The 13257-nt window shown below is 37.1% G+C and overlaps 2 protein-coding genes across 2 annotated transcripts; both read right to left on the bottom strand.

Annotated features, from left to right (window-relative positions):
* Positions 1-307: 307 nt before the first annotated feature.
* LOC116867311 (40S ribosomal protein S6-like) lies at positions 308-1117 on the bottom strand. Its single transcript, XM_032856938.1, has one exon. It carries the CDS (start codon positions 1099-1101, stop codon positions 352-354), a length of 750 nt encoding a protein of 249 aa, XP_032712829.1. The 5' UTR covers positions 1102-1117; the 3' UTR covers positions 308-351.
* A 10914-nt stretch (positions 1118-12031) lies between these two features.
* On the bottom strand, positions 12032-12979 carry LOC116867460 (olfactory receptor 4K3). Its single transcript, XM_032857089.1, has one exon. It carries the CDS (start codon positions 12977-12979, stop codon positions 12032-12034), a length of 948 nt encoding a protein of 315 aa, XP_032712980.1.
* Positions 12980-13257: the final 278 nt, after the last annotated feature.

Raw genomic sequence — 13257 nt, 5'->3', positions numbered from 1 at the left:
TATAGATATGCTTACTTACACTTCAAGAACATGGTTGTAGACTATTAGGATGTGTCAATTTACCTAACATTAACTAATTTTAGAATACTGGATTTGTGCCAATTATTAATCTTTGGTGCACTGATATAGTTAATATTGTCTTTTGTAGGTCTGTGTTTTTCAAAGGAAGCTTTATATTTTAGAAATTTTTTATCCATTTTTGTAGAAATATATACCAAGATGGCATGAAAGGGGAAAATAATAAATGTTCTACAAGTCAGTGTCTTGTTTTATCACAATGTTTTTAAGTAAAATTTTTTTTGGGGGGGGATTTAATGTCTGATCTTATTTATTTGTCACTCTTAGAAAATCTCATTTTTGACTGGACTCAGACTTAGAGGTAGAAGCTCTCAGAGAGGACAGCCTCCGTCTCTTGGCAATCTGTTCCTGGTGTTTTTCTTTGGCCTCCTTCATTCTCTTGGCCAAAAGTTTAGCATATTCTGCAGCCTCTTCCTTGTTTTTCTTAGTACGCTGTTTCTTCAAAGCAATACGCCGACATTTGTGTTGGAGGACACGTGGAGTGACAAGACGCTGTATCTTGGGCGCTTTGGTTCTAGGTTTCTTACCTTCTTTGTTTAAGGGCTTTCTCACAACATATTGACGGACGTCATCTTCTTTAGAGAGATTGAAGAGTTTGTGGATTCTGCTGGCTCTTTTGGGCCCCAGGCATCGAGGCACAGTAGTATCAGTGAGTCCAGGAATATCCTTCTCCCCTTTCTTTACAATGACCAAGTTGAGAACACTGAGATTGGCATCTACAATGCAACCCCAAACAGATTTGAGCTTTCTCTCTCCTGTCCTCCTTGGTCTGTAGTAGGAATGCCCCTTACTCAGCAGCAGGTGGACACGGCCATGGGTCAAGACACCCTGCTTCATAGGGAAGCCTTGTTTGTCATTGCCACCACTGATTCGGACCACATAACCCTTCCATTCTTCACCGAGGGCGTCAGCAGCAACTTCTGTGGCCATACACTTCTCATAAAAGGTACAAAGTTTGCGTTCATTGTCCACTTCAATGAGTTTCTGGCAGCCAGTAGCTGGGAAAGAGATGTTCAGCTTCATCCTGAAGCAGCCTACCACCTCCCGTAAGTAAAATTTATATGATTAAAAAGTGATAAAATATTGTTCACATATTTTGTCTCTTTATCTTTTACCATTCAAAAGATAGTAGTGAAATGCTTAAAATTCTTATATAACTACATTTATTACAAATATTAACTAGTAATGAATGGTCACAATTACTTATTCACTTTATATTTAGCACATTAATAAGGTTACAACTGTAGGCAGAAAGATTCTCTCCACATTTTGAAAATTAAGGGAATAGCTTATTTGGAGACTTGGTACAAGTACTGTTTAAGAAACTATTAAAATTGGAACCATGAAATTGTAGCATCAAGTCAGACATTTCATCTGGCTAAGATATCCCTGAAGATGTAGGATAAATATCTAATTTCTACCTGGAGGTTTATGTAGTAAAACCCTTTCCTGGGCAATCAGTTAAACCCCACACTGTGTATATATCACATTTTGATAAGTATAATTCAGTGTAATCAGCTTTCCTTACACTCCTAAGTATTTTAGTTTGTGTATTTGCAATATTATTCTAGTGAGGCTTTGAGCTTCACTGAAGCTAAGAGGGGTCTGTGGTACACACAAGACTAAGAACTCTTGGAGTGGGGACTATGAATATCACCACTGAAACCTGGTTGTCTTATTTGAACACAGCTCTATACCACTTACTGGGCTTCTGGTTTGGGATAAGTTTGTCATTTTCTTTCCTGGTTTTATCCTCATTCTTTTAGCAGAGTTTGCAAGTCAGCAGCCTGCATACCCAACATGTTTTTTGTCTTTCCTCAAAGGTTTATAAAGAAAAACTAATTTGATAAAATGAGATAGTGGTAGATTTCAAAACAAAATAGAGCTTGATAGATTTTCTTAAAAAAATGAAAGAAAAACAAACCTGCCAACATTAGGCCAGAATTCTAAGCTGTAGGTGAGTTTTTAGATTGGGCTAATACCAGAGATCTCATCTGTTTTGTCTTGCACACTAGTACACTACTTCCCCATTCATGCATATTACCCTGGCAGTTTATGATTCCTAATAAAGAAATTAAGATGTGTATTATGTCTTTTCTATCACCACATCTACCACTTTTCTTCCAGCTCTAACCCTCACCTTGACACAATCTACTCTTGTCCCTAACTTCTGATGGTTCATTCTCAACAAACATATAGCATTCATTGTATCTCCTTGGATCACTGATATTTCTACAGATTATTCTTATATAAGGTTTTAAGCCAAACTGGATCATTAAAAAGTCAGTTATACTTTTTTCTTTTTTTAATATTTTTTTTTAATTTTCACCATAACAGTATTCATTGTTTGTGCACCACACCCAGTGCTCCATGCAATCCGTGCCCTCTCTAATACCCACCACCTGGTTCTCCCAAACTCCCACCCCCCACCCCTTCAAACCCCTCAGATTATTTTTCAGAGTCCATAGTCTCTATTTTTTTATTGTGTTGTTAGTCACCATAAAACACATTACTAGTTTTTGATGCAGTATTCTAAGATTCATTGTTTTCTTCTTCTTTTTAAGATTTCATTTATTTATTTGACAGAGAGAGACACAGCAAGTGGGGGAACACAAGTAGGGGGAATAGGAGAAGGAGAAGCAGGTTTCCTGCTGAGCAGGGAGGCCAATTTGGGCTCGATCCAAGGACCCTGGGATCATGACCTGAGCCGAAGGCAGACCCTTAACAACTGAGCCACCCAGGCACCCTGTCTTCTTTCCCTTCCCCTCTCCCTCTCCCTCTCCTTCTTTCCCCTCTCCCTCTCCTTCTTTCTCCCTCCTCCTCCTCCTCCTTCTTCTTCTCTTCTACTTCTTCTTCTCTTCTCCTTCTCCTTCTTCTTCTTCTTGCCTTTCTTCTCCTACATTCTGATCACCTGACTGTACTCCAGTAGAAATCTGCTTTTGGTCACCTGTATTTCATTTTACAGTGGAGAGCTATTTTATATCTTCCAAATGCATTTTTAATTGTAGGAAGATAGGACTGGCCTCTTCTTGAAATAGGTAAATAGTCTAGTATTAGTCAACAGAGAGATGACATTATCTTAAGTAGTATTTCCCACCTTTGTCAAACAGGTGCCACCTTAATCTCCTCCCTCAGTATAGATATTCCCAGAAATGTTTTTTTCATTTGTTTTTGTGTTTGTTTGAGGGCCTATGCTCTGTCCTTTGGAAACACAATAAAACATTATCCCTACCTTTAAAGAGATTCTATCTAATCAAAGAAAAATAATCACAATGCAGTGTCATAATGGCCATAATGTAGGTTTGCATACAATAATATAGGAACTTAGGAAAAGGCATGTCCAAATGTGCCTGCAGAGTCAGAGAAAGCTTCTTAAAGATAGTGTTGAATCTGAGACTTGAAAGCAAAGTTGGGGTCAAAGTATGCCACTGGGAAGGAACAGCATGGGCAAATGCAGAGAAAAACACAAATGCCTAGTGAACTCAAGAGTTGCATGTGATTTACTGTTTCTAGAGAACAAATTATTAGGTTAGCAGTAGTAGAAAGAGATTGTACTGAAAGAAAAAAAAAAGTGGCCAGAGCCTTGGAAAGAATGAGGAAGCACTGAATAATTGAGGGAAGACTCAAAGCAAAAGGCCAGCTTTTACCCAGTTCTTGTGAGAACTTTTTATAGCCTTCTCAGGTCATCTGATGAAAGTTTTGTCTCATTTTTTTTCTCCAGTGGATAACAGGGTACTAAACTTATAGTCTGCACATGAAGACTACAGTGGAGCTACAGAAGAAAAGTTATTCTCATTCTTATCTCTTTATGATCCTTCCTGTAAAATCATGAATTTGTTTACTTAACCAGAATACCGAATCTTTTAAGTGTAATTGGCTTATAAGGTTATAAGGTGAGGTGACTTGGAACTGTTAGTTCAACAATTTCTGGAAATAGGTATCTCCTTTTACCTCCTCTCTTCTTTTCCCATCATCTTGCATCTTAAAGCTATGTCCCAGAATATCTTCTCCTCCCATACCCTGAAATAAGCTTACTGGTTTATTGATGTCAGTTCTGGAATGCATTTTGGTGTATTTTCATTGAGGGGATGCCATGCAAGTTGGTGGAAACCTTTATATTAAGGTGACAGAGAATACCTGGAGAGGGAGCAGGAAGGATTATAGGACAGACCTGGACATCCCCAGTGAGGCATACACGGTTCAGCACTTGTCTCTGCAAGGGTGAAATATTCTGATTTGATGCTGATTTTAACATTCCTCACTTTACTATTGATGAAGATGATATATGTATTTATTCTCAAATATTCATTACTAAAAGCTTAAATTGTGACAGACTTCATTCTATGTATCACAGATAAAATACTAATGTGGTTAGGGAATATACAATAACAAATTATTACAATGTATAGTAGGACATGAATCATCTGAACCTTGCTTACCTCCTTAGCCCTATTTTGCATTCCTTTCCCCCTTGAACACTCATTTTATTCTTCTTCCCATGTGCCATAATCTATTCTTTTGGGGCCTTTAGACATGCTATTTTATCTGCTTAAATTGTTACAACAACACTACAAAGGATGTGGTAGGAGGTAAAAGTGTAGCTTTTATATGCAATTAAAGTGAAGTTGTTATCAGTCCAAAACAGACTGCTATAACAAAAAGTTTTTTGCAGGCCTATGGTACCCACAGAGAATAAAATCTGTAGCAATAAGAAAAGATAAAGGGAAAAGAATCAAAATATACCATTACAAAAAAGCAGCACATCAATAATGAAGATGATGAGAGGAAGAGGAACAAAAGAAACTACAAAACAGAAAAAAATTAAGGAAACAGTAAATCCTTATCTGAAAATAATTACTTTAAATGTAAATAGATTAAACTCACTGAACAAAAGACATAGGGTCACCAAAGGGATAAAAAGCAAGATCCAACTATATGCTGTCTATAAGGTATCTGCTTTAGATTAAGGACACACACACAGGCTCAAAGTGAAAGGATGGAAAAATACATTTCATTCAAATGCTAACCAAAAGAAAGGGGGAGTACACTTATATCAGAAAAAATAGATTTTAATAAAAAATAAAATAGATTTTAAGTCAAAAACTGTCACAAGAGCAAAGAAGGTCATTATGTAATGCTAATGGGTCAATTCAACAGGAAGATGTAACAATTAGGAATAGATATGCCCATGACAACACCTAACTAAATATATAAAGCTAGGGGCACCTGGGTGGCTCAGTGGGTTAAAGCCTCTGCCTTTGGCTCAGGTCATGATCCCAGTGTCCTGGGATCGAGCCCCACATCGGGCTCTCTGCTTGGCAGGGAGCCTGCCTCCCCCTCTCTCTGTTCCTGCCTCTCTGCCTACTTGTGATTTCTGTCTGTCAAATAAATAAATGAAAATCTTAAAAAAAGTAAATATATAAAGCTAATATCGACAGATCTGAAGGGAGAAATAGATAGCAACACAATAGACTTCAATACCCCAAATGATGATGTATAGACGATCCAGACTAAATATAAGTAAGGAAACAGCAGGTGCTGGACCTAACAGACAAATACAGAACATTTCACCCAATAGGACCAGAATATACATTCTTCTCAAGTGCACATGAAACACTCTCCAGAAGAGATCACATGCTAGGTCACAAAACAAGTCATTACAAATTTAAGAAGATTGAAATCATCCCAAGCATCTTTTCCAACCACACTGGAATGAAACTAGAAACCAATACCAAAAGGAAATGGAAAAATTCACAAATATGTGTAAATTAGCATACTTTTAAACAACTATTGTATAAAAAAAGAAAATCAGATATTAGAACTTATCTCAAGACATATGAAAATGAAAACACAACATACCAAATTTATGGGATGCATATTTTCCTGGATTTCCAGGATTATTTAAAGAATATAAAACCAGAGTCCCTTTTCTTATAGATTCTGACCTTCACAATTTCTCTTGGCTTTTAGGAAGTTTTATACTTGAACTACCACAGGATGAAATGAATTGACAGTCAAAGGTCCTACACATGATGATAGTGCTTGATCTGATCTAATCAGATCAGAGGTTTGTACAGGGTCCATAATTAATGGCAGAATTTGATGGGGGCAGAATCTGACAGAGGCAACTACTTATCTCTGAAATTCTCTCTACCTCAACATTTCTGTGATTACTATGATACCATCAAAGAACAGTGGAATATAACAAAAAACCACAAAAAGATTTAGAAAAATGTAATTACTTTAAAAATTATACCAAATCATTGCTTCTAACTGTGCTCTGAGTCAAATGCTATGGCAGATACTAAAAAAAAAAAAAAAAAAAATTAACAAACATATGAATAACAACAACAAAAACAAGGGCAAAATTTCTGTTTTTAAAATGCTTATAAATTACAAGAAGATGACACAGACTTAATGGTTAAGTAACAATCTAAAGAAATGTGTAAAATTAATAATGCAGGAAATATTAGCTCTGAAAAAAGTAAAGATAAGTTAATAAAAGAATTGAAAAAGCCTCCTCTGAAGAGGTGGGGCTTAGGTTAAACCTTGAAGGGGTGTGTTATAAAATCATACTGTCTTAGTTCTAAAACCATTACAATTTTTTGAAATGCAAAATGTAACATCATCTTCTAAGTAGGTTTTCTGGAACAAAATGGGGTGGGAGAGCACAAACTGATAACTGACCAGAAAAAATGGCACATGAAACAAATCACTTTTGGTCAAGTTTTTGTTAATGAAGTGTCAAAAATCCCCTGCTACATCATCAGCATTATCAAATGAAAGGCCACGTTCCTGATTATCCTCATGATTCCTATAATGAGCGGGGGACAGTGGTTCTTTGAGCAGGAACAATGCATTTTTTTTTTCTGGGAGAGAAATACATCTAAAGGGATTTTGGTACCAGGAACCCTGTTTGGGGCTGATGGTTCACTGCTGTAGCTCATCCAGTCTCAAACAAATTTCCGTTTTATTCTGTATGTGTACATTTAATTTTTGAACAATATTAAATATTTGATATCCTTATATACATTTATTCCTGGTTTCATTTATTAGACTGTAATTAGAGATCAACTTGTAAAACAAGCTCAACAGAGGTAAATAGGGAACAGGTTATCTTACTCAAAAAACAAAAAAGAGAAGAAAAAAAATTGCTCTACTGCACCACACTACACACAGTTTCAATTAGGCTACTGACTCTTCGAGGTGAAGAAATGGCATCATAAAATTAGGTTATTTCCTGAAATTGTTTGCTAGGTTTATCTTTTACAGTGAACTGTCAAGACTCAGTGTTAGGTTTCTTTCTCATAGAAATGAAATGATAGGTAAAAAGCATGCTCAGGTAACTTATTGTCAGCAAATAATATGAGGCAAGGAGGGAGAGCACTGTGTAGGTGGAGGGCTCAGAATAGAGAGTCCTTTACTCAAATTTTCTTAGGTTGATGCTTATGCCAATCATCTAGATTTTGTCTTTGGGGTTAATTTCCCATGTTGTTTTCCTAACACTTGGAATTTTATTTTAAAGCACATGTCAATTTCCATATAATGAAACTCATGATATTTATATGGCTATAATTTTAGCACTGTGTATGTTAAGATGCTAAACTGGAGTACAAACTATGTAGTCTGATGAAAAATATGCAACATTCCTTACCCTGATCAGCCAACCATATGCTATGGATCAGAATGAAATATGAAAGACCCAATGTGTAAACTTGATCTAATCAAGTGTTGAGAAGGTGGGAGAACAGATTTGTAATATTCAGAGAGTCATAAATAAGGCAAAGGTATTTATTTATTTTTTTAAATCATTTTTTAATTTATATTCAGCATAACAGTATTCATTGTTTTTGTACCACACCCAGTGGTCCATGCAGTCCATGCCCTCTCTAATACCCACCACCTGGTTCCCCCAACCTCCCACCCCCCCCACCTCTTCAAACCCTTCAGATTGTTTTTCAGAGTCCATAGTCTCTCATTGTTCACCTCCCCTTCCAATTTCCCCGAACTGCCTTCTCCTAACTCCCCATGTTCTCCATGCTATATGTTATGCTCCACAAATAAGTGAAACCATATAATTGACTCTCTCTGCTTGACTTATTTCACTCAGCATAATCTCTTCCAGTCCCATCCATGTTGCTACAAAAGTTGGGTATTCATCCTTTCTGATGGAGACATAATACTCCATAGTGTATATGGACCACATCTTCCTTATCCATTCGTCCGTTGAAGGGCATCTTGGTTCTTTCCACAGTTTGGCGACCGTGGCCATTGCTGCTATAAACATTGGGGTACAAATGGCCCTTCTTTTCACTCCATCTGTATCTTTGGGGTAAATAGCCAGTAGTGCAATTGCAGGGTCATAGGGAAGCTCTATTTTTAATTTCTTGAGGAATCTCCACACTGTTCTCCAAAGAGGCTGCACCAACTTGCATTCCCACCAACAGTGTAAGAGGGTTCCTCTTTCTCCACATCCTCTCCAACACATGTTGTTTCCTGTCTTGCTAATTTTGGCCATTCTAACTGGTGTAAGGTGATATCTCAATGTGGTTTTAATTTGAATCTCCCTGATGGCTAGTGATGATGAACATTATCTCATGTGTCTGATAGCCATTTGTATGTCTTCATTGGAGAAGGTATTTATTTATTTTTTTACTAGTGTTAATTCATTGGTAGATCTCTCAAGTGACCATTAAACAAATTACTAAACTGAAGTGGTTGTACTGCATCACAAGAAACACATTTAAGTTCCTCAAGTATAGATCCTTTACCTCTTTGGTTAGGTTTATTTCCAGGTATCTTATGGTTCTTGGTGCTCTAGTAAATGGAATCGATCCTCTCATTTCCCTTTCTAAATTTTCATGGTTATTGTATAAGGAAGCAACTGATTTCTGTGCATTGATTTTGTATCCTGCCACATTACTGAATTGCTGTATGAGTTCTAGTAGTTTGGGGTGGAGTCTTTTGGGTTTTCCATATAAAGTATCATGTAACCTGTGGAGAAAGAGAGTTTGACTTCTTCTTTGCCAAATTGAGTACTTTTTATTTCTTTTTGTTGTCCGATTCTTCTAGCATGATGTTGAGCAATAGTGGTGAGAGTGTGCATCCTTGTTGTGTTCCTGATCTCAAAGGGAAGGCTGTCAGCATTTCCCCATTGAGGATGATACTTGCTGTGGGTTTTTCATAGGTTTTATGAAGTTGAGGAATGTTCCCTCTATCCCTATACTTTGAAGTGTTTTAATCACAAATGGATGCTGTATTTTGTCAAATGCTTTTTCTGCATCAATTGAGAGGACCATGTGGTTCTTCTCTCTTCTTTTACTGATTTGTTCTATGACATTGATTGATTTGTGAATGTTGAACATTGCATCCCAGGGATAAATCCTACCTGGTCATGGTGGGATAATCTTTTTAATGTATTGTTGGATCCTACTAGCTAGGATTTTTTTAAAAGATTTTATTTATTTATTTGACAGAGAGAGAGAGAGAGAGAGATCACAAGTAGGCAGAGAAGCAGGCAGAGAGAGGAGGAAGCAGACTCCCTGCTGAGCAGAGAGCCTGATGTGGGACTTGATCTCAGGACCCTGAGATCATGACCTGAGCCAAAGGCAGAGGCCTAACCCACTGAGCCACCCAGGTGCCCTATTAGCTAGGATATTGTTGAGAATCACAAATGACACTACAAACAAAGGGCTGATATCCAAGATCTATAAAGAACTCCTCAAACTGAACACCCCAAAGAACAGATAATCATATCTAAAAATGGGCAGAAGATGTGAACAGACACTTCTCCAAAGAAAACATAGAAATGGCTAACAGATGCATGTTCATAGCAGCAATGGCCACAATCACCAAACTGGAAAGAGCCAAGATGCCCTTCAACAGATGAATGGATAAAGACGATATGGTCCATATATACAATGGAGTATTATGCCTCCATCAGAAAGGATGAATACCCAACTTTTGTATCAACATGGACGGGTCTGGAGGAGATTTTGCTGAGTGAAATAAGTCAAGCAGAGAAAGCCAATTATCATATGGTTTCACTTACTTGTGGAGCATAAGAAATAACATGGAGGACATTAGGAGAAGGAGAGGAAAAGTGAATTGGGGTAAATTGGAGGGGGAGATAAAGCATGAGAGACTGTGGACTCTGAGAAGCAAAGTGAGGGTTTTGGAAGGCAGGGAGGTGGGATGATGGGATGATGGGTGGATATTAAGGAGGGCATGTATTGCATAGAGCACTGGGTGTGGTGCATAAACAATGAATCTTGGAACACTGAAAAAATAAAACAAGATTTAAAGAAAAAAAAAGAAACACATTTAAGAGTATCCCATTTTAACTTTACTAAATCCAATAACCTTTCAAATAATTTTAAACAAGTGACAATTGCAATTTTCAGTTGTATAGATTTAGTACACAGACTACTGAGTCAATATAGTTAAGATATTTATTCACTTATTTATGATTTTACATATTTACCCTGCTATACATCCAACCCCACCATCCATCTGTTTTTCCATTTATCTGCTCTTCCATTCCCTTAATGATTGGTTTATCTTTTAACTCTTTACAATATGTTTATACCATTGGCCATCTCTATATATTCAACTCTCTTTATCTAAACCCAACCTAGTATAATATCACAATATTATGCAAACTTTGACAATGGCAGGCTGTTGGATAATTATTTGTGGTTACAGTTAGTCCACTTATATGCATTAAACATTTTTCCTATGTGCAACTCTCAGAATGACAATGACCAAATGTTCATGAAGATAACCTAGCCCTTGTTCAGTTGAGAGAGACAGAGATGGAGGGAGACAGAGAGAGAGAAGACAGGAATATTCTAGGACAGACTCTGTCATCATATAGATGTATGAACTTGGGAAAGTTACTTTATTCCCTGATTCTCAATTTCATCATCTGTAAAATAAATAGATACTGTTAGATGATTTCTATGTTCTAAAAACTCCAGTTATTAACTATATCAAATATGTTGAAAGACTACTATTTCATAGGTTCCTTAAGTCAAATACTGTGTTTAACCAGGGCAAAAATGGCAAAGATCCTTTAGGACATTACTAATTATAAGATACCATTTGATTATAAAAACAATACAACAAACATAGCTCCAAAATAACTTGTTACTGCTTAGAAAATAAACACACATCTCTATTTGCAGATGAATGACCTGGATCCTGCCCCTAATTAGCATGAACCTGAAAAAGCTGTGTCCTTGGGTCTTAGTTTCCTTTTCTAGAATGGGAGTGTGGCTGGAATTTGCTGTATACCACATATTAATATTTAATATATATAAGACTACAGGAATTTTCTGGAGTCAACTATACTGTTTTAAAATTGGATAATCCTCTAGGGAACTTAGGGACAGAATATAAATGAGGTACATTATTACTCTCATCAAAGATGGGTTATAAAAACATTAAATACCAAATATTCTTACTTACAAAGAACCTTCCACTTTTCCTGACTTTTGAACCAAAATAATCCATTCATCAGCACCTTTGTCAGCAATAAAAAAATCTCATTGTAACTTCAGTGTATAGGCTACTATACTAGGTGTTGGTGCTTTCACACTTGCCTCTTTTCTTAGAGGTTATTACAAGAGACTAGGAGAAAAATCTACCCTTAAAGCATGCCTATGTCTCAGGGGAAGGAATACTCAAATAAATGTTTATATCTGACAGAAGCTGAATATTCCAAAAGGTGGATCTCTGTGTGGTAAATGCTGAGTATAGGTTTGATGGTGCCCTGTAGTTAATCTTATATTGTATGAGGAACAATTAACATGACCAGAACTCAGTAACTGCTGAGACTGATTACATAAATAGTTCTGCCATAAGCTTATCAGTTTCTGCAGTGCATCACTTTTTGATCAACTGAATGAGGAGGATAAATGCAGAGCAAGTATTTAATTTTTGTATGAGGAAATCAAAGGGTAAGATCAGTCTTCCTAGACTTAAAGATATGTCTGCTAACTTTTCTCATGGAATCCTTGACATCTTTATTTCTAAAGGTATAGATCACTGGATTTAAGAAGGGAGTGAAAATGGTATAAAACACTGAGAGCACTTTGTCTATTGGGAAATTTGTGAAAGGCCATACATAGATGAAAATGCATGGGCCAAAGAAAAGGGTCACAACAGTGAAGTGGGCACTGCAAGTAGACAGTGCTTTAGAGGACCCACCAGTGGAATGTTGCCGAACAGTGACCAGGATGATAGTGTAGGAAATGACCAAGAGGATGAAACACACCAGGGCAATCATGCCACTGGTTGAGATCATGAACACTCCCAGAATGTATGTGTCTACACAGGCAAGTTTTATCACCAAGGGGAGGTCACAAAAGAAGCTATCCACTTCATTGGGTCCACAGAAAGGCAGATTGACAGTAAATGCTAACTGACTCAGAGCATGGAAGATGCCAACAATCCAGGAAAGTGTTACAAGCCCAATGCACATTCTTCGGCTCATAATGGTTAAGTAACGTAAAGGTTTACATATAGCCACATACCTATCAAAAGACATAGATATCAGCAGCACAATCTCAGCACCCCCTAACAGATGCAGGAAAAATATCTGAGTGATACAGCCTTCAAAAGAGATGGCTTTGTGCTCACTGAGGAAATCTGCAATCATTTTGGGGGTGGCGAATGAAGCCAGAGACATGTCAGTGAAGGAGAGATTGCCCAGCAAAAAGTACATGGGTGAGTGAAGGCGTGGCTCTGACAGGATGGTGAGCACAATAAGAAGGTTACCCAGTACAGTGGCTGCATATACTATGGAGAAAAACAGGAAATAGAAGATCTGGAGTTCCCAAGAACTGGAGAGACCCTGTAGTATGAATTCAGTTATGACTGACTGATTATTCCAGGCCATTCAGTCTGATTTCTGGAAGGACTCTGACATTTCCAGTGGGAGGAGAACGAGGAAAAAATACAGTGATCAAATCCAAAATGAGATTTTTTTTTTTTTGCATGAAATAATTTAGTGGCAGCCCACTACCAAATTGTTCTGTTTTATCACTTCCCTGCTCACAGTAGTCAAATATTTCACCATGGACTTTCCAGATATCTTACTTGATTGAACTGGAGATTAATTCTTAAGACTTAGAAATTTGCTTTTAAGATGAAAATCTTCATGAAAGAAATAAAAAT

This window comes from Lontra canadensis, unplaced genomic scaffold (assembly GCF_010015895.1).
Source record: "Lontra canadensis isolate GAN:19392208 unplaced genomic scaffold, GSC_riverotter_1.0 scaffold12, whole genome shotgun sequence".
Lineage (NCBI taxonomy): Eukaryota > Metazoa > Chordata > Mammalia > Carnivora > Mustelidae > Lontra > Lontra canadensis.
This window is presented reverse-complemented; position numbering and strand designations above follow the sequence as displayed.